General features: G+C 35.5%; 3 protein-coding genes across 3 annotated transcripts; 2 read left to right on the forward strand and 1 right to left on the reverse strand.

The window, feature by feature from the left end:
- Positions 1–405: 405 nt before the first annotated feature.
- On the reverse strand, positions 406–1,797 carry LOC140021392 (F-box protein At3g07870-like). The gene has a single exon (XM_072072157.1). It carries the CDS (start codon positions 1,795–1,797, stop codon positions 406–408), a length of 1,392 nt encoding a protein of 463 aa, XP_071928258.1.
- A 9,789-nt stretch (positions 1,798–11,586) lies between these two features.
- LOC113718775 (probable inactive receptor kinase At5g16590) lies at positions 11,587–14,642 on the forward strand. Its single transcript, XM_027243690.2, has 2 exons — positions 11,587–12,923; positions 13,648–14,642. The coding sequence occupies exons 1-2, from the start codon at positions 11,597–11,599 to the stop codon at positions 14,214–14,216; spliced, it is 1,896 nt and encodes a 631-aa protein (XP_027099491.1). The 5' UTR covers positions 11,587–11,596; the 3' UTR covers positions 14,217–14,642.
- A 3,988-nt stretch (positions 14,643–18,630) lies between these two features.
- Positions 18,631–21,057, forward strand: LOC113718869 (probable inactive receptor kinase At1g48480). Its single transcript, XM_027243794.2, has 2 exons — positions 18,631–19,108; positions 20,308–21,057. Exons 1-2 carry the CDS (start codon positions 18,760–18,762, stop codon positions 20,874–20,876), a joined length of 918 nt encoding a protein of 305 aa, XP_027099595.1. The 5' UTR covers positions 18,631–18,759; the 3' UTR covers positions 20,877–21,057.
- The last annotated feature ends 770 nt before the right edge of the window (positions 21,058–21,827 follow it).

Raw genomic sequence — 21,827 nt, forward strand, 5'->3', positions numbered from 1 at the left:
ATGGTCGCTAAAAGTGCAACAACCTGTTACAGTAGGTAAAAATTGTTTCGTTACCATAACTATCGTTACTAAAGCACTGTCCGTCAAAATATTGCTCCAGAAATCATCTAAGAATGTACATTGATTCAGGAAAACAGAGTTGCTGAATGTAAGAGAGGCAATATCCAAAGAATCTTGAATAAATAGCTCAATAGAAGCAAATAATACAAAAAGTCTCCTGTCATTTGAACTTCAAAAAAGCTTATCAAGTGGTCAGAGAGGTCAAGACATCTCAATCCTGTGGAACAAACTCATCAAAGTTACATCATCAAACAAGAAAAGATAACAATATGGCAAATCCTTACCCTGGCATAACTATGAATCTTCAAGTGTAATCGTATAAGGCAAAGTCCTTTACATTCACCGTCACTTCCAAGTGGTTAAGAACCATCCTTTCTTCTGCCTGACCGGCAAAACACTAGCTTGTCCCGCTGAGAATAGTTTCTTTAGTGAAATTAAGCTAGGAGTGAAAGTGTCACCATACACAAAATTGGTCACTCCATTACAATCACGATAAATTTCAAGAAGTTCGCGATTAAGTTCGTGATGTTCAGCATACTTCTCTTCTTCTAGGTTATAGGAGATCAAACCTATCGTCCAAGAGAAAATAAACACCTCTCCATCTCCCCATTCATTGGCTGGAATGGGTAAAACCATAAAAACTTCATTATGTACTTTGTTTCGTGGAATTAGACTTACACTGATTGAGTACTCACTCGCCCACGACTCCACAACCCCATACTTCTTCATTGCCCATACGTTCAACTTCTCATCATGATGAGTAAAGGACAATATGGAGAGACAATTTCTCAGTATCAACAACCTGCTAGTGCTGCAGCTATACTTATAATACACTCTGATTTTGACGATAATGTATTGTGGAATAGCAATCGACCTAAACTTTTCTTCGTCTAGATCGAATGCAATCAAAACATTGTAGGTTGCCATATCAGGCCAATAGCAACTCCGTTTAAGCATCCAATGAATTGCTCCCTGAAACTCAGGCCCCTGACATCGTAGTTGGTGATTGCAATTATCCTTTAAGATTCTCCATTTACAATCAACTCCAACGGTAAATACCTCAGTACATAATTGAACATTATCTCCATTTCCATAATATTTATCCACGATTCTAATGACCTTGTATTGATTCTTGGATGGATTTAATCCAAAACTAAACCACTCGTTGAAAAAATTGTCTTGTATTCTAGGAAGTGTAACATATTCTCCAAGAACAGGATTGCAAACGTGAATCATGTTCCGTTTCAGAAAATGACCTTTGTTGTAATTTTCTGACAGACAGACTAAACCGTTGCTAGATCCGAGTAATCTAATCACCCCTTTAGTTTTTGGCATGTTTTTATTAACAGGCAACGCAGTTAGTTTGTGCTGATCTCCAAACTCAAACAGATAAAAAGAATTTGTAGTTTTGTCACGCGTCCAATTTAAATTGACTGAATTGAATATGATGCCAACAGGTTGCTTGATCTTACTATACTCATTGTGAAAGCAAGAGTCCTTAAGGAGTGCGGAAAAGGCCTTGCAAACGCAGTGACAAATAAGTATGGACTTTACTGGAAGTCTAATAAATATTTCTACCAAAATACAGGTGGGAAACTCAAGAATAGTAAATCTTGCCTCTTGAGTAGATGATGAAACCTTTGTTTCTTGGTTGCTTCCATCCACTTCATCTTCTTTTCCAGTACTGAGGCAGCAAGGTAAAAAGTGTTTGGCTGTCAGACTATTGAACCACCCCATATTGAATTGTGAAAGAATTCCCCCTGGAGAGGGCCAAAGAAAATTATTTAAACAGGCGAAGCCTATATGGCAGGAATGCAGTGATCTATTACTAGAAAATAGCGTACAAGACAAAAAAAAAGTCAAAAAAGATGTCTCGTAGCCTACGGAGTGCAGAAGATTATATGTAATATAATTCCTTCTTAACAGCGTACAAGAAAAAGACTCTCAAATGTCAATCATATATTCTTTTGTATAATTGGTTTAAATCCCCAAAAAATCAGGACAAGAATGTGCATAAGAAAGTTTTTCGCAGTGAATAACTCCTCTATCAAGGAGTTATGATATGGTGATTGTTTCATCATCTCCCTGAAAAACTCTTTAATTGATATTGCCGAGAGATGTAGATAACAAGTCCTTCTCAAATACAATTGCTTAAAAATGGGGATAATGTATACGATATGATAATGGCTTTAATCATGAGGCGGTTTCTTTCACTTTCCTTTATTTTCCTCTGGTTGGCGTGCCTATTAGGGTAAAACAAAGCCTCTAAGATCAAGAAACACATATAAGATAAACACTTTGAACATTTGTCATCACAAGAAAGAACAGTCAATTGGAAATAAAGATTCTTCTGACAAGTGTTGGAGCAGCCAAAACAAAAAAACAAAAAACAAATGGAAGAGAGAAGAAAAAGAGCTCGTAAAAACAAAATTTGAAACTGTAGCAAAAGCTTGTAATCTGACTATGATAAATGGTGAAACTTCATAAATTTGAGATGTTAGTTTCAAGCCTTACAAATGTGAAATTATTTCTCGTTGAGCTATTATTCATCTGTATTGGTTCGACCTTTGTGGATTAATCGTAATCATATCTAGAAAACAAAAAATAAAAGATCATGAAGGCAAATATATAATAAAGGGATAATTTCAGAAATCTCCCTTGAGATTTTTTACAATTTCATTACCTCCCTTGAGCTTTTAAAAATTATACATACCTCCCTTATCATTTAAATGGACAATACTATCCTTAAATATTTTAATGAAATTCCCTTGTTTAGTATGTTTTTACTTAGAATGGCTTTTAAAATTATTTTTTCATTCTTTTTGCTTCTTATTCCTTTTTCTTTAACTTTTTGCCAATAAAACTGTAGAACTATCACTAATATCTCTTCTAGTTCCTATTGTAACCAAATGTCAAACTAGTGAATTTTTTTATGAGTTAACTTATATGTAATCCATTTTTTTTGTGAGTTAACTTATATGTAATCCAATGTGTTTGTTGATCTTTGTTTTCTATTTTTTTGGTATTAAAATTAACAATAAGTCAAAAAGAAATGTCCCAAAACTACTACTTCATTATGATAATTCATAAACTCTATATGAATTATTTTAATATTTTCTTTTCTATCTTATAAATCTATCTAAATCCATAATAAAATGCCATCAAAAGTATCCAATTATAGTGATAAAATTATTATTACAATATCAAACAGTAGATATGAACATGAAAATTTTGGCACATTTTTCTTATAATTATACTAGATAATCTTATAATTGTACAGACAAATAAACTAAAACTCATTACAGGGCATTTTTGGCATTCATTTAAAAATTTGACCAAGTGAATATTATTTAAAAGGTTTTCTTACTAAAACTCTCAAATCAAGGGAGGTGGGTGTAATTTTATAAACCTTAGGAGAGTTTGGTAGAATTGTCAGAAACCTTGGGGGAGGTATATGAAATTATCCCTATAATAAATCTAGAATAAATCTCTGAATAAAAAAAAAAAAAGAAAAAGAAAGCCATTATGCATTGAACCTAGAATAAGTAACCGAAAATCTCTTCATTCAACTTGAAATGAGCTCATCGCTTGTCAATGATTAGAGAGCCAAGACATCTCATCTCAATCCTATGGAACAAGTTGATCAAAGATATATCATCAAAAGAAGAACAGATAGAAACAAGCAATTGTTGCCCTAGCCTATGAACATTCGAGTATGACCTTACAAGCAAATCCCTTTCTATGTACCATCAATTCAAGTGGCTGAGAACCATTCTCTATTCTGCTTAACTGGCAAAACATTGGCTTGTCCTCCAGGAAACAGGCTTTTTAGTGAAATTAAGCTAGGAATGTAAGTGTCGCATTGCAAAGCATACATATTCTTCGTGCCATCACAATTAACTTCAGTATACTTTTTCCCTTCCAGATTATAGGAAATCAAACCTGTCTTCCAAGATAAAATAAAGATCTCCCCATCTCCCCATACATTGGCTGGGGTAGGTAAAATGATAAAATTAAAATTATCCTCATAGAGTCCTGAAAGTAGACTGTCTCTAATTGAATAACTTTTGGACCAGGACTCGGCAACCCCATAGTTTCTCATAGTCCATATGTTGAACTCATCGGGCTTAGTAAAACAGAATATAGAGAGACAATTTCTCATGACCAACAACCTACAAATGCTACTGCGCCCATCATCACAAGCTGTTATTTTGCTAATCATGTCTTTTGGAGTAGAAAATGACCGAAACTTTTCCTTATCTAGATCGAATGCAATGATAAACTCATAGGTTCTTCTACCTAACGTGTATGGGTCAAGCAACCAATGAATTGCTCCCTGAAACACAGGCCCGGACCTGTGATATTCCAAATGTTATTCACATTTTGCATGCTTTAAGGGTCTCCATTTAACATCAACTCCAATTGTAAAAACCTGAGTAGGATGCGCGATTCTGATAACCTTGTACTGATTCGTGGAAGGATTTAATCCAAAACCAAAGCATTCGGAAAAGGAAATCTCCTCTTGTGCTGGGAAGAGTAACATATTCACCATGAATAGGATTGCATACGTGAATTGTTTCCGGGGGCGGAAAACCACGTATGTAATAATAAACTGCTACACAAATTAGACCATTGCAAGATGCCACAAACCTAACCACCCCTTTAGGTTCTGGCATGTTTTTCTTGACCTGTAACCGGGTTAATTTTTTCGGATCTCCAACCTCAAGGAGATACAGAGGACCTTTCGTTTTGCCACTTACGAATTTCGCCGCAAAAGGTTGCTTGACCCTATATGCATTGTGAAAATATGGGCCACTAAGGAGTGCGGAAAAAGTCTTGCAAACACAGCGGCAATTAAGTATGGACTTTATTGGGAGCCTGGCGAATATTTCAACCAAAATACAGGTGGGAAAGTCAAGAATAGTAAATCTTGCATCTTGCATGGAAGACGAAACTTGTGTTTCTTGATTTATTCTATCGCTTTGATCTCCTTTCTTTATACTGATGCAGCAAGTTAAAAACTGTTCGGCTTTCATATTGAAGAATTCTTACAGGAGGTCAGAGAGAAATAGTGAAACAGGAAAAGCCTAATGAGCTAGATCGAAAGCTGGGAAAAAGTAAAACCTTAAAGGATGTATAAAACCCTTGCACCTCTCACCCAAAGAAAACCCATTGCACCTACAGTGCAGTTAATTGAATCGGAAGATGTGTGTCGATTGACAAAAAAGAAATATAACGTAAAAATAAAAGACTAAACAATATAATTTGCAATAGAGTTCAATATCGATGTCTATTTCCCGTAATTTAGCGGAGTTTGTTGTTATACATAATTTTATCTCCTCTCCTTTCGATATATTCCTTTGATAAAAGAAATTCTAAAAAAGTGACCATATATTTCTTTCTCATAATTGGCTATAGTACTTTGACTAATTATTCAAGTATTATGAAAATGGAAAAACCTATATGAAGTCTACATAAACAAATCAAAAGATGAACCACCTCTTTAATTGTAAAGATTTCTATATTTGTGTCTATCGTTTAATACTTTTTACAGATGGATTCTGTAAAAATTAGGAAGATAGTGGACATGTCAAATTCTATATTTCTTTAGTTTAATTGGTTTGTTGCCCTTAAAAATGGGATACAACGAATGCGTAGAAAAGTTTTTCATAATGAGTAATGGGAGAAGGAGATATTTATTGATTCTTTAATCAACTCCGTATAAAACGCTTAATTGATTTTTTTCAAGACACACAGGTAACATAGCTCCATGTCAATTATAGATACTGAAATATTAGGATATGATGATAGCTTTGTCCCAACTCCCAATATGATCATCATCATCATCAATTAAGATTTTTTCTGGCCAGTACTGACCAAGCATTTCTCAATATCCATAAAAATATAAGCAACTTGTCATGTAATATTTATATCTATATTTATTGTCTCTTGCATTTTGAAACCTTCCTCGATTTAACTCCAAATTTTTTAAATATTAACACTTAAGATTTTTCTTATTGAGTACCCACTCGACACTCATTATCTTTCCATCTTTCTTTCTTTCTTTCTTTTTCTTTTTTTTTTTTTTTGTTTGGGCTGGGGTGGCCATATGGGGAAAATAAAGCCTTGAAGGAAGCGATAGATGGAAAGAACATAGAAAAGCCTACAGGTTTGCCAATAGGCCTTTAACACTAGGAAAATTTGTCAATGAATATCCAAAAGACTATTTAATGCAAAAACAAACCAAGGGAGAACATTAATGGCTGCTTCAAGATGTTACTTTTTCTGATTATACAATGCTACTTGCTCTTGCAATTGCACTGGTAAACAAACTCTACTGTGAAATTCTTGCGATATTCTATGTAATACATAACACATAAAACACAAAAACAAAAAAACAGAAAAGAAAACATAAAACCTCTTACATGCTAGCTGCATTCTCCACCTTAACAAAGGCAAAAAAGGAGAATATGATTACAAGTAAATGTTCTACGATTACTATGCAGCCCTCTATGTGTATCTTTATTCCTTTTCCAATGCACTATATCTTTTGAAATCCAGTTGACAAGCTGTTCCTGTTGTCTTCTCAATTGTCATCGCTCTCTTTGGGAAGTCCCCAGACAAGGAAGACAGCTTCCACCATCCTTTACTGCTTTGCAGCACATGGCAAGCAGCATAACCAGTTCAACAAGATCATCTATATATATCTCTATCTTGGGATATTATTTGAAGAAACTAGAAGCTAGAAATGGACTTTTCTTGTCCCATTCAACTGCTATATTTGATAAATATTTGATTGCTGGCCATGCATAGCAACTTGTTGCCTTGTAATGTTTTTGCTAGCTAAGCAACTTTCTCAATCTTTTTAAAGGCAGTGAAGTGATCATCCGAATACCTTGATAATCTTATTCATTTGTTGTGTTGCTCTTCATATATATGTGCCACAAGATTCTTTTTTTTTTCCGGATTTCATTAAATTGGTAAGGTGGGACAAACCAATAATAGTTAGACAAATTACAAATTTTTTCCTTATTGGCCTTTTGCTATTTGTCCTTTAGATTTATAGGTCACAAAGCACCATTTATGTTTAGATGCAGATTTTGATGAGATGCCACTCGGATATACATTGACAGAATTATCAACTCGAGATTATGCCCCACTACCTTTTCATTAGGGAAAGCTAAAAATCTTTCATTGACAGGGTAATGAACTTGCACAAAACAGTTTACAAGAAATGCAAAGTACATCGGAAAAAAAATTGTTAAACTTTGCTACACAAAGTTGGAGAAAGACCCACCATAATTAGTGCTTGTTCTCATTCGTTGTGGATTTTACAAAAACTAATTATTATAGAGAACAATTAGAATCAGTTTAGGTTACTGTTAAATGATACAAAACAAATCAAAACTTAAAAAGAAGTTGATTATCTAAAATTACAATCTATAATCAGGTCAAATAATTGAAAGAGAACGAATTGTTAGTCTAGCTATGGGGTTTCAGATGTATGTTCATACACGTAATTTGAGGGCCAATTTTATTGAGGTCTAGGCAAAATAAAATGCCACTTTTGTTTTTTAGTCCACTAGTAATTATTTGTTTGAATATTTAACATTTCACCATTCATGATTAGTCCCCATACTTATCGAGAAACCCATATTTTCCTCGAATCGAATTGATCCTTTCATGGAAGAAAATGAAAACGAAGAATGTACCTAACAAATTAACAAACTATTGTTCCATTACTTACTCTCTTGAAATGATTAATACAGGCCAAAAAATAATAATAAAAAGATTTCCAAATAACACTAGATCTCTTTGACAAATCAATTGATTATCTTATTGTGATTTTCAGTTGAAGCACTATCTTTTTTTTTTTTGTCAAAGCCTTTCGTAAGACTTTTGTGACTTTACAAACCTAAACCCCAAATAAACCTCAAAAACCGGCAACTCTTGAGGTTCCTCAGGAGACTTATAAACCCACCCAAATCCCTAGTTGAAGCACTATCTGACAGCTTTGAATTTGATGACTTAGCAACCAACCTTCCAGAGCAGGTGAAATAACAATTACGCAGGCAATAACTAGAAACCCCCCATCACCATCCGTTTGAGGAGGCTAGGTGTAGTTAGTTAAAGAGAACATTGTATAATGGATCCTAGTAAGCACTCGTTAAGATAGGATTCAGATAATAATTTTTGTGAGAAGTGAAGTTGCACTAATTATTCAAATGTAATGGAGATAAAAATATGAGTGTAGATTGGTAAATATGAAGTTACCAAGTGTAAATTGGTAAGTATTTAAATGTAATGGAGGTAATAAATATGAGTGTGAGTATTGAAATGATAAATGAGTTTAACTAACGGGTGCTTACTTAAAAGTGTTAAATTTTCTATACCCGTTAGTTTAATTAACGGGTGCACCCGATCGATAAAATTCATTCATATGTTAAATTAAATGTAATTTAGGTATACACAAGTACTCATTACACACCCGTATAAAAATGCGTGATAATTTAAATATAATAGAGGTGTCTTACTATATATAAAGCCGGAGGGAAGGGTTGATGTAAATAAAATGTGTCATTTAATGTATTACCAAATATATCCTTATTCCTAAAGATAACTGCATCACTTAACTACCTACTCCTCTACAACCACTCCACATACTTATAATCATTGAATTAACTACCACTCCCCCAAAATAAACCATCGCTTTCCTAAGATATTAAAACATTTCTTTGGTACAGTTGAATTCTTTTAAACTAATACTTTTACATAAAATTAATTTTATTAGTTTAATATCTTTTTATTAGTTGCACATATATTGGGTGTGCCTTCGAGCACTAGTACAAATAATACTGTCGAGTACCTAATAGAAAAACCAGAGCGTAAATGATTGTCTTCCATTTTCGCTTACTATGCAGTATATCATTGTCTTTAACACCCCCCCTCCACACCCAAAAAAAAGGAGTTTGTGATTGTAGTTCCATTACATTACTTCACTATGCTGCAGTCCAATCAATATTCACCAGATTTAACACATATGCGCAATCCATGCAATTTACAAATGGTCATCAACCGCTTTAAAAAATGACGTATACAATATTCTCAATGACCCTTATCTTCTTCTTCTTCTTCTTCTTTTTTTCCATGCTTGTATTGGCAAGGAAGAATTTGTAGAAAAGTACCTTTGGTTATGAGTGATAATCCAATCAATAATCACCAGATGCTTGTATTTCCATTCCACTTACCAATCATCACAACAAGAACCCAATTAATATTCACCAGATTTAACACACATGCAAAAGTCTGTACAATTTACAAAGGGTCATCAACCACTTTGAAAAATGATACATACAATACTCTCAATTACCCTTATCTTCTTTTTCCATGCACTGCTAACGAAGAATTTGTGGAAAAGTACCTTTGGCTATGGGTAATAATCCATATAGACCATTTGATAGCATCAATTGTGGATCCTACAAAAATTGGTTCATTCGAGACCAACTATTTTTGTGGGCGACGTTCAACATAGACTTGATCAATAACGAAAAAAATTCCTTGTAAAGTATGCATGCTTCATAAGTAGTACTTCTTCTTTTTCTTGTTCCTTGATCTTCTTCTTCTTTCTTTCCCTATTGGTCATGCTGACAGCTCCGTAGGGCCACTGGCCATGACCGCTTATCCAATATGCTTCAGATATGTTTTTATTTCTTTTTGGGAAAATTGCAAATTGGTCCCTCACATTTTCAGGAGAAGCTTCTTTAGTTTCCCACATTTAAAATTAGTCAAAATAGTCCCTTAGATATAAAAATTTTGCGCTTTTGGTTCCAAAACTCATTTTTTCTCAGTTTTTCAGCCAAAAAAAAAACCATGCCTACCTCATGTGTCCGTAATTTTAGAGCCAAAATGGGAACAAAATTCATTTCCATTCACCCACAAAAAAAGAAAACACGTGACCTCCATTTTCCTTCAATTTTTGTCCACGAAACTCTTGGCATGTAATATCTCTTACTCATGTAATTTGGGATCCTCATTTTTGTCGACCAACTATGGAAGCTTTTACTCAAAAGGGTGATTTTGGCTTAGTGAATATCGCCTATTCTAGTGTTTATCAGTGGTGATATACAATTGATTTTATGCACAAATTTAGGCCTTTATAGTGAATCTTTTTCTATTAATTTTTTCTCTCATATTCTTAATAATAAATTTGTTATATCTACAACTGAAATAGAAATTGAGTGTTCCATTTTGCTTTAGCAATGATAGGCACATCTAGGACCAAAGAGGCAAAATTTTTATATTTGAGGAACTATTTTAGCCGATTTTGAATATGAGGGACTAAATTTTTTCAAAAAAAATATCAGGGACTAAATTGACAATTTTCTCTTATATTTTTTGTATCAAAACGCTGATAAAAAATCAATAGGGTGACTTGAAAAATTGCATATTCAATTTGACCAAAAGAGTCAAAGTCATCTAAAACAAGGTGCAAATGAACAATCAACATAAGTATAGAGTATTATTTGGGCATATGAACACAATAAAGCTTTTTTTGATTTAATGAACACAATAAAGCTGCGAACCACAGTAGTTCCACTGCCCAAAATTTGCTTTTATCAGATTCTTAATAGAATGAGCAGTGCCCATGTTCCATCAGCGGAGGGCAAAGCGAGAGAGTTTTCCTTTTCGTGTCTCTATTGGTTGTTGCCAACGGCAAAATAGATTGAGTCAAGAAGCCAAAATCAGGGAAGGCTATTGGATTCTGATATACTTGATAAACCATTAGGTTTGAAGGCTTATTTTTTTTACTTCTAGAACTTTCAGTTCTCTAGGGATGAAAGATGGGATACAAGAACAATAGTCAAAAAGATTCTTATTTCTTGTGTTTGATTATTGATGAAAACTACATATCTTGAAAATCTTTCCAACAATAAAGAGTATAAAAGTTTATTGAGGAAAACCATGTATGAAATGCCTATTAGGTAACCGGTGCGAACATCAACTACCTTTAACCATCCTAAAGTTGAATTTGATAAAAAATAATAATATTTCTTGTTACTTTAGCCTTCAAAAATTATTCAAAGACCATATGTAGGAGGCCTAGAAGAGGGAACAAAGAACAATTCAATCCCAAAACATGGTTTTGTCTAGTACTTTCCTCGGCAATGACTTGAAAATTCAGCTGCCAAACCTTCCAAACTTCAGACAACCAAAGACCAGTAGCATCCCAATATGGTTTCAAATCGATGGGAACTTGCCAAACACAAAAGAAAATCTTTACAAATAATTCATTGAATCTAGCTAACAAAAATTATACAAATCAAACCTTGATTACCAATAAATCTAATTTTGGCTCAACATCCAATTGGGTAATTAACATAATAGTCCACGCGGAAGAAAAAGAACACGAGTGGTGTTTTTGACCATTGACTTGGATCCATTCTGTAGTTTGACTGAATTGAAAAAATATATATAAATATATATATATAAACCTTATTAATAACAAGTCAAGTTTTCAGACTAATGTAGGGGAAAAATGGTGCATTACCATCATCTTCTTCCAATCTTTCTAGCAATTTTCTTTCCTTTTGTTTCAACAATTTTCTCCGACTTAGCCGCCGATAGAGCCGCCCTTCTCCGCCTTAGGTCCTCCATCCGTGGGCGGACACTAAGGTGGAACGCCACTAGTCCCAGTCCATGCAGATGGGAAGGTGTTACATGCAACACCGCTATCAACCGTGTAGTCTCCCTTCGCCTCCCCGGGGGTGGTCTTTTCGGTCAGATACCGGAGAATACTATTGGAAGCTTGACTGAGCTACGGAACCTCAGTCTCCGCCGTAACTCCCTATCAGGGCCAATCCCTTCTGACTTGGGTTCATGTACAGAGTTGCAGTATCTTTATTTGCAGGAAAACCGGTTTTCAGGTGATATTCCGGATGGCTTATTCAGATTGACCAATCTTTTACGTATAAATCTTGCTAGGAACAACTTTTCTGGGGATATTTCGGCGAATTTCGACAAATTGACCAATTTAAGGGCTTTGAACTTGGAAAATAACCGATTCAGTGGCTCACTTCCTGAGTTAAATAGCTTACCTAATCTAAGGGATGTTAATGTTTCATTCAATAATTTAAGTGGTCCAATTCCTTCTCGTTTAAAGGGATTTTCTTCCGGATCTTTTTCGGGGACTTTGCTGTGTGATGAACCTTTGCCTTCATGTCCTAATCATGGAGGAAGCACTAATCATGGAGGAAGCAAACTGTCTGGTGGTGCCATAGCTGGGATAGTTGTTGGATCAGTTTTCGGGTTGTTTTTGGCTCTGTTAATTATCTTTATTTTATGGAGAAAATGCAGAAACAGAGAAGTCTCCCAGCAGAATGAGCGGTCACCAATACCACCTTCACCAGTGAAGCCACCAGAATATGATTTTAGAAGTCCTAGGCCTTACATACCTAGAGAAGATCACGGGTCGAGTAACGGGTTCTCGGGTCCGATCGTGGTGAATGAGATTCCGGGAAGGGCAACTCGGAATGTTGAGAATGGTGATGGTGGATTGGTCTTTGTTGGGGATAGTGCTCAAATGTTCAGCTTGGATGAATTGTTGAGAGCATCAGCTGAGGTTTTGGGAAAGGGGATTGTTGGGACTACTTACAAGGCATATGTGGAGACGGGTGATGAAGTGGTTGTGAAAAGGGTGAAAAATGTTTGTATTTCAGAAGAGGAGTATACAGATAGAATTGAAGTATTAGGGGCTATGAAACATGAGAATTTGGTGCCTGTTAGAGGATACTTTTATGGCAAAGAGGAGAAGCTTATTATATTTGAGTCCATGCCAATGGGAAGCTTGCATTCTATTTTACATGGTAAGCCTTTCAACCTGTGTTTTCTGCTTTCAGTATATATCTTTTCTCTATATTGGTATATTAGTCCTTGCAATTCTTCAGCTATAGTTAGCCATTAATTGGTGACAATCTTGTGTTTACACTAGTTGATAGCTGGACTTAGTTTAATAAGCACCTCCACTCTTCTTTGCCTGTCATTTGGTGTTTTTCCTTATGAACTCTTGGTGATTTTCTACATTTATCGATTGTCAGAGTATAGGAATATTGCAATTATGTCCTGTCTTGTCTTCCTATTCCAGTTTTGTCTGTTTGTGTATTCTGCAAGCTGAATTTTACATATAATCTGCAGCATTTAGTTGTTCACTCTGTTTACTTTGTTCTGCTCTTTGTTCTGTGTTAGGATGCTTGTTTGGAGGTCTGATAATTATAGCATATCTCCTGATCTTAATGTTAACCTAGTTTTCTAACCAAAAAATTTCAGACTCCGGTCTGGTTTTATCATACGTTGGAAAAAAGGAAGACATGATACTTCAAATTTCTCTACCAATTCACTCTTGAGGGTTCAATTGTTGTCCTAGATTACATATCTGAATTTAAAAGAATACAATTGTAAAAGCAGGTTACCATACAGGCAAAACATCAAAAGATGTCATTTTAATGCAGATATCTACGTACATTCTTCAGCTAGACTGAATGACTTGGTTTCTTTCTCAATTCTCACCTTATAATTCTTGCTTTTCTGCAGAAAATAGAGGGTCAGACAGAGCAGCCTTGACTTGGGTGATTAGGTGTAGAATTGCGTATGGCACTGCCAGTGGTATAGAGTATCTTCATTCCCTCAGATCGAGCAGTAGCCATGGAAACATCAAGTCATCCAACATCTTCCTCAAGCAGTACTACGATGCCTGCGTTTCTGAGTATTGCATAACAAGATTGGTTTCCCCCATTCCTACTTCAGACCTGATTGGTTACAAAGCACCTGAGGTGGTTGATTCCCGCAAGGTCTCCCAGAAGGCTGATGTCTATAGTTTTGGTGTCTTACTTTTGGAATTATTAACTGGTAAACAACCTAGAAACGCCCTTCAGGAAGAAGGAATCGACCTCCCCAGATGGGTGAAATCAGTAGTTAAGGAAAGGTGGTCTATTGAAGTCTTTGATCCTGAGCTTCTCAGGCATCAGAACTTTGAAGAGCAAATGGTTCAGCTGTTAAATCTTGCGATTTCTTGCACTTCTCAGCACCCTGATAGGCGACCATCCATGCATGAAATTACTATGCAGATCAAAAATATTTCTGGAGTTCCAGTTTCAGACTGAATTTATCATTAAGAATGTGGGATAGTCATCTTTTTCAGATTTTTTTTCAATATTGCAGCGTGAAGGAGTCATGAGGCTCATCTAGATTTAGAAGTTACCATCTGCAATTAGCTTTTCTAGGTTTATTAATTTCTTTCTCCTATTCTTTAGGCAAATTCTTCATTTCCAGAGCATTCTTGAACCATCAGACCTCTTTGAAGATAAATCTAAGGCCTATTCCTCTTCACTATTCTCCATTCTATGGATTTTCTTGTCACTAGTTAGGGAACTTAATCTTGTTGTGTACATACTTCCTGTTTTTCTGTATGGCCCTTGACGTCCAAAGCAGTCCAGGGAGATGGTCAGTTGTTCAGAGATGTAAAAACCTCATTCAATTTTATTTTCTGTTCAAATTGCAGTATTATCATAGTTGCAGTTGCAGTATCATCATTGTTGCAAAGTATCTTTGTCTCTTCCTCTGCTTGTTTGTTTATGAAAGACCCTTATTTTTTGTGAACTTAATAATCAGTTGCTTTTCCTTTTTTATTGGTAATAACTCCTTAATCAGTTACATGTCTCCTGATTACTGGACTGGACAACATCTCCTGTCTGTTTTTTCTGATTGTGAAGTCCTTTTTCTTTGTCTCTTTCTCTTCTTTCTAGAAATTTGCTACTTCCTTCTTCACTTGCTTTCACTTGATTTATGTTGCTCATCACTTAACCTTTTCATTGTCTTTGTGAATATCCTGTCATTCTCAACATGAAACTTTCTACAACAACATGCATAAATTAAATGGCAGAAATGCAGGGAATCTGTCTCCTCTTTTGCAGAAAATGGACATTGTTTGATTAAAATATAAGTATTTGAGACCAGGGATGAAGCAGTGTTGCTTTTGATGCTATCAAGAACTGTTCTTTCTTTTTTTTTTCCCAACTAAATATTTTTCTTCCCTTAGGAAATAAAAAGATAAATCAACAAATTGTTGTCAGCATGGGTTGTCGGACAACCATGGGCCCCATGTTTGGATACGTTAGAATGGTTCTGTTGGACACGAGTTGGCCCAAAGGTTTGATAGGTTCAGGTTCATTTACTTCCAGTCTAACGAACACGCTTCCATGCAAATGCTTGGCATAACTTCTCAAAACCCAAATCCAATTTAATTTATATTTCAAACAGAAGATAAAGGAGTTGACCTTTACTCTTAAACCTTAGTTGTTGGGTGTTTAATACATAATCAGAAGTTATTGAGTGAAATTCACGCCTAAATAAAATACTAATTTTCTCATATTTTCTCAATGAAAATATTTAATGCTATCATTCTCTGGAATTTCTCTACAATTGCTGTCACAATCCCTGTATGACACCTTCTTTCTTTAATGTGTTGAAATTACTATCAATACCAAACATTTATCATACAAAAATGACAAAAAAAAAAAAAGTTCCATTTGATCATTTTCAGATGCTCTTATAATACATATAATCCAAATTCTTACATATTCTTGCAGAAGCTGTTGAGTAATATTACCAGCTAAAACTTGTTTGGTTTCATTAATGGCAAGAAGGGCTGCTGACAAATTGGTTTTCTTGGGAGATGGTGTTGCAGAATATGAGTTAGAAGACTTGTTCCATTCTAATGCTCAGGTGTTGGGAAGGAGGATTTTGGGAGAACTTACAAGACCAAATTGGAGCTGAAGGGCATAAAGAAAACTGTGGCTGTGAAGAGGTTGAAGCTTGATAAATGAATTGAAATTTAGAGACAAGATTGAAGAGTTAGGAAAGATGGCTCATGAAAATCCGCTTTCTATCAGGGCTTATTCCTGTGCAGACAATGAAAGACTTCTTATATATGATTATGTGTTTATGGGAAGCTTGGCTTCTTTCCTGCATGGTAAGCCTTTTAAATCTGATGCTACATTCCATTAATGCAGAGTTTCTTTTCTCTGTGCTTTGCTTGCTCTATCTTTTGCCTTTTTTGGCTTGCCGAAGTCAAATGCATAATTGTCCTTGGACTAGATGAATCTATCTTTAATAAATTCTACACTAAGTTTATAAGTAGCACTGCTGATATTGTTACAGTGGCTACTCTGTTAAACATGGTTTTGATTTCGTTTGGTCTATCTCTGGTGGTTTTGATTTATTCCATGCATTTGACTGAGAAGAAGGCTTTAGAAATACCCGTTTTTTGTGGCCTATGTTTTCAATTGATGTCTGCATCTTCTTAATTAAGCTGATGGCGGTCAAATTTGACAGGAAGAGGTAGATGAATGTTCAAACGGAATTTATTTTGTCATTATGAAGTGAAAAGTCAACTGGAACGTCCTGTATGCTGAGCATGCAACATGGAAATTTAATTTACTTTGAATAAGTCCAGCTCCCAAGTTTGGCAATTAAAACATCTATGACATAAAACCTGAATTTGAAGCTTGAAATTGTCTAATAGGTGTGTCCTCCAAAAACAAGATTTTGATGAAATGAGATCCAACATGTGAAAGCAAGATTAAAAATGAAGAATATCCATATTTTTTTTATGCTATTTCTGACCAATTGTGATTTTCATTAAAGAAGTTCAATATGATTCACTGTGATAATCATATTGTGAAATGAGGACTGCAGAAGCAAGTCCTACTTTTCATTGACTTCAGACAACAGACTTCCATTGCTATGAGTATACTAATTAACAAGGCAAAAAGTCTTTGGAAATTAAACTCCTTTAATGCCATGTTTGTGATCATTTAAGGGTTATGGCACTGTCAAGCCTAATGACATTTTTTTCCACTAATTTAGTTGACATCAGAAGCGTTAGACAAAAGCATATGTTATGCAAGTTCTTTCTGTTGCTTTTGTTCAGATACATTATCTGATTATGTAAGGGATACATTTTTATATGCAGTCTCTTATTGCTTTCTGTTTTGCTTCTCAGGAACTGGAGTTGCAGCTAAGACTCCCCTTAATTGGGAAGAAAGATGTACCATTGCTTATGGGGTTGCTCATGCAATTGCCTACATTCATGCACGAGGGTCTAATGTTTGTCATGGAAACTTAAGGTTCCCCAATGTTATGTTAACATATTCTTTCGATGCCCGCGTTTCTGACTTTTGCATAGTTGAAATTATTCCCCCTAGCTGCAAAGCAAATCTGATAGAATGTTACCGTGCATCAGAGGTGATTAGCTTTGGCCTCCATGAAGTTTTCTCAAAAGTCTGATGTGTACAGCTTTGGAGTCCTACTGTTGGAGTTGCTCACAGGCAAGGATCCTTTAGGTGTCCTTCCTGAAGATTTAGACTTACCTAAGTGGGTAAGGTCAATGCTTCAGGAAAAACCCATTACGGATATGTTTGATGCTTGTTACAAGAATATGATAGCTCTGGGGAACAAATGGTTCAATTGTTACAACTTGCAGTTTGCTGCACTTTCGAATATCCTAGTAAAAGGCCTTCAATGGCTGCAGTTGCTAATCAAATTAAACATGTCTGTAGATTTGAATAAGGTCAGAGCAATCAATTATGGCCGCCATCTGATATGTTCTGCAATTTCTGTTGCAATTACAAATAAATCAAAATCGAACTGACTGAGAATTGAAGAATTTTTCACCGTATAATCCAAAAGTAAAAAGAAAATCTTCAATTCATGATGATTGATGATCGGTAAATGCATTTATCTTTCTTTCCCTTATCTAGAATCTTACACTACCATATATTTCTAGAGAAAGGTCTGTTCAGTACAGAAAGGCCCATTATGTTGTTTAAGCATAGTGAACTGTTCACCAAATGCAATTTCAATGATCTAATCTGTTTCTGAAACCCGATCAGCCAATACAATCGTTGGATTTTCAACTATGCGCAAAACCATATAACTCCTGGCAACTTTCTGGGAGTTGTAATAATCAACTCACATAGTGTCAACAGACTCAACACTGTGTTCAGATAAGTCAATTTTGTCTTCGTCCGTGAAGAAGTAATCTGAATAATCATTTGATGACATCCAAAAGAGAGAATATTTTGAAGTCTGTTGCAGGTTTTCTTCCAATTTTGTGCGCCACTTGCATCATGAATGATCTGATTATTAGATAATAATGTAAAATGAACATATTGTAAAGGTAATGAACGATTCTGAGCTCTGGGCTTTCTTGCACGAAATTAAAATTGTTAATAGAGAACTATCCTGTGTCCACATGTGGTTAACGTATCTACGCTGCTGCCTTAAATGAAGAAGCTGACTCTGATTTCTATACTAACCTCGGGCAGTTGAGTGCTTTGCACATAAACAGGAGGCGACTAAGTCCAAGTCAAGCATAACAGCATAAAGAACAAGCTAGACAGTTGTATTCACATCGCACTGGGGAATTTCTCTATAATTGTAGTTTCTTTATTCATTGCTGTCCCAATCCATCTGTGAATGCTCATTTCAGCTTAAAGAAAAAGCAACCAGGATCCAATAAGTAGAAGTCAAGATATCCCAATAATCATTTTCATATCCTCCTCCATCCCCCCTCTCCTCAAGTTTATCCAATATCTTCCTCACTGCTTGTGGTCACACTTGTTCAATATATCTTGTTGTGCCGAAATGGCATTGAGTGCTGATATTTCTGGTGTCAAGTTGGTGTTTTTGGGAAATGTTGTTGGAGAGTATGAACTTGAAGACTTGTTGCATTCTGATTTTAGTATGTTGGGCAAGGGAACTCTGGGGATGTCTTACAAAGCAAGATTGGAGTTGGAGGACGAATATACTCTGGCTGTGAAGAGAATGAACGTTGGTAGATTGTCTGAAATGGAATTTAGAGAGAAGATTGAAGAATTAGGCAAAATGGATCATGAAAATTTGCTACCTATCAGGGCATATTGTTGCATTCAAGAGAAAAGAATACTTGTCTATGATTATATTCATATGGGAAGCTTAGCTTATCTCTTGCATGGTAAGCCTTCCAATGCTTCTTCTTTCTTCATCTGCTAGTATCTGCTCATACAATTTCTTGCACTTGTTCTCTGCTGAAATTGAATATTGAGAGTTTTGTTTCCTTTTGATTCTTTTGGTCTGATTTCCTGTTTAGCCCCAGGTTCATATATGCATTCCTAACATTTTACTGGAAAGAAGAGCGAAATTCTGTGAGCATTTTGTGAGCTACTATTTTGATCAGTTCCTTTATCATCTGAATTTGTCTCTTCTGGGTAGCATTTAGGAGAGATCAGAGAAAGCGAGTGCGAGAAGCCTTGTTAGTGAATAATATAAGAGAACTGATCTTACTGTGAGTAACTGGAAAATCATCTGATGAATCCTGGATTGATTGGAAATACTTAATACATCTCAAAGTCACTGATTTAAAGAACTCGAAGTCTATTAGTTTTTTACTGCAGCTACGTTACTTCTACGTACAAGTGTATGGGTATTGGCTTAGAGTGGTCTAATATGAACAAGTAACAAACTACCTCGATGACACAGATTCTTTAAGATAAAATGGAGCGGCCGGTCTTCCATTTCTTCTAGTTGCAGCAACAAATTGGAACTCTCAGAAAGAAATATTATATTTCGACCCAATTTTATTAAGATATGTCAGTGGAGACTGGCGAAGCATTCTTGTTTTTCATAGAATAGGGACAAAATAGGTCATGTATATTGACTTTATCCAAAAATATGTGCTGAAAGAAAGTAAAGAAATGATAAGGGAAGTAATAACCTCTGAGTTAAAAAATTCCTTCTCTGATGTCTGTCTGTTCCCACTTAATACAATGAAGTCCAAAGGTGATCTGAGAGAGACGCTTATTCCTAAAATACTAAATAAATTTATGTACCTGAGGTGTATTCTGTTTTACTCCTTTGTACTTTAGTTTGAACTATATTTTTTCATCCCAATGTGTCTGTTTTTAGTTCCAAATCCCTCTTTTCATAATTGTATTTTGGAGCCAGTCAGAGGTTTGCCAAGATTGGACTAGCTTAGAGTGAGTAAAATTTACCAGTTATCCATAGAGAAGGTTTTCATTTCAATATATGTCATGGAATGAGCTTTGCAAAATTTAAGCTCTTCTATCTTCTCTCCTTTTCCATTTCTCCTGTCATTGGAATGACAAGTCTATGGTTTTTTATGGTTTCTGAGTTACTTACTCTTTTGCTTCCTAGGAAATGGAGACGCAAATAAGACTCCCCTGAATTGGGACATAAGGTGCAGGATTGCTTATGGAGTCGCTCGCGGTATTGCCTACATCCATACACAAGGATCTAACATTTGCCATGGAAACTTAAGGTCATCCAATGTGTTCTTTAACAGCTCTTTCGATGTCCGAGTTTCTGAGTTTGGCTTAGCTCAACTTGTTCCCGTAGAATCCAAACTGATCCTAAATGAAGGGTATAGAGCACCAGAGGTGACTGGCAACCATGAAGTTTCTCAGAAGTCTGATGTCTACAGCTTTGGAGTCCTGCTCCTGGAATTGCTCACTGGCAAGGCCCCCCTACGTGCTGTTCGCGAACTAGAAGGGATAGACCTAGTTAAGTGGGTAAGGCTGATGTTTCAGGAAAAACCCATTCTTGATGTTTTTGATGATGATCTGGTGCTAAACTATGAGAGCGATGAGGAACAAATGGTTCAGTTGTTACAACTTGCGGTTTGCTGTACTTTCCAGAATCCTAGTAAAAGGCCTTCAATGGCTGCCGTGGCTAATCGAATTGAAGAAATCTGCAGAATTAAGTAAGATACAGCCATGATCAGTCAGTCATAGCTGCAATCAAATATGTAACTTGATCTTACTTGCTATTTGCCAATCACTTGAAACTCCAAAAGTGATGTCTTGTACGAAGCTAAGATAACACGAAACTGATCAACGCATTGTCAAATTTATGGTCAATTATGGAGATCAATCTCTCAGCTTCGCAGCTTTATGTCTCTTCCCCTACTCTTGAATCATGCAAAAACAGTCTCTCAAACCAATCAGGACAACATTCTTTTGTTCCTTCACCTGTGATTATATTTGTTTTAGAACATTAAAAAGTTGTGGAAAGAAATTACAAGAAAAATATGTAGGGGACGAAAATTAGGGGGGGGGAGTGCAAGAGCATTGGCGTCATGGAATAAATTCAAGATTACCCCATAAAAGAATTGGAAATATTGAGCTGGTCTATTAAAAGATTTTCTTTATTATCAAATCATAATTGGAACAGAAAAGGCGGCATTTGTGTACCAAAAATGATCACTGAAACCAACAAGCAATTCACTAACTTCATCAACTAATGCCCATGAAATGTCCGAATATTTGCTCACTAGTTTCCATATCTTGTAACAAGTCAAAGACAACGTTAACGTAATGGCAATGCATAGAAATTTAGCATCTAATGCTTATTTGGGTTAGGTTGACTTGAGTATTTTCTAGTAATACGTCAAAGACTTTGTGCCAAGTACCCTAACTTTCTTTGCTGCAGGTCCATTATACAGATTATAATAAAGGGTCAATATCACACATGTGTTGAACTTTTCTGTTTATCTGCAAACTTCTAAGAGATAATCTGGACAATAATTGCACTACAATTTTCTGGAACATTCAATGATTTGACAGGCACTTTTCCTCTCCTCTTTGTAGTTGAATGAGTCTAATATTTACATTTATCACAAACATTGATGCTCTTGTAGAATGGAAAATCGTAACAAA

The sequence above is a fragment of the Coffea arabica genome, chromosome 11e (genome assembly GCF_036785885.1).
Source record: "Coffea arabica cultivar ET-39 chromosome 11e, Coffea Arabica ET-39 HiFi, whole genome shotgun sequence".
Lineage (NCBI taxonomy): Eukaryota > Viridiplantae > Streptophyta > Magnoliopsida > Gentianales > Rubiaceae > Coffea > Coffea arabica.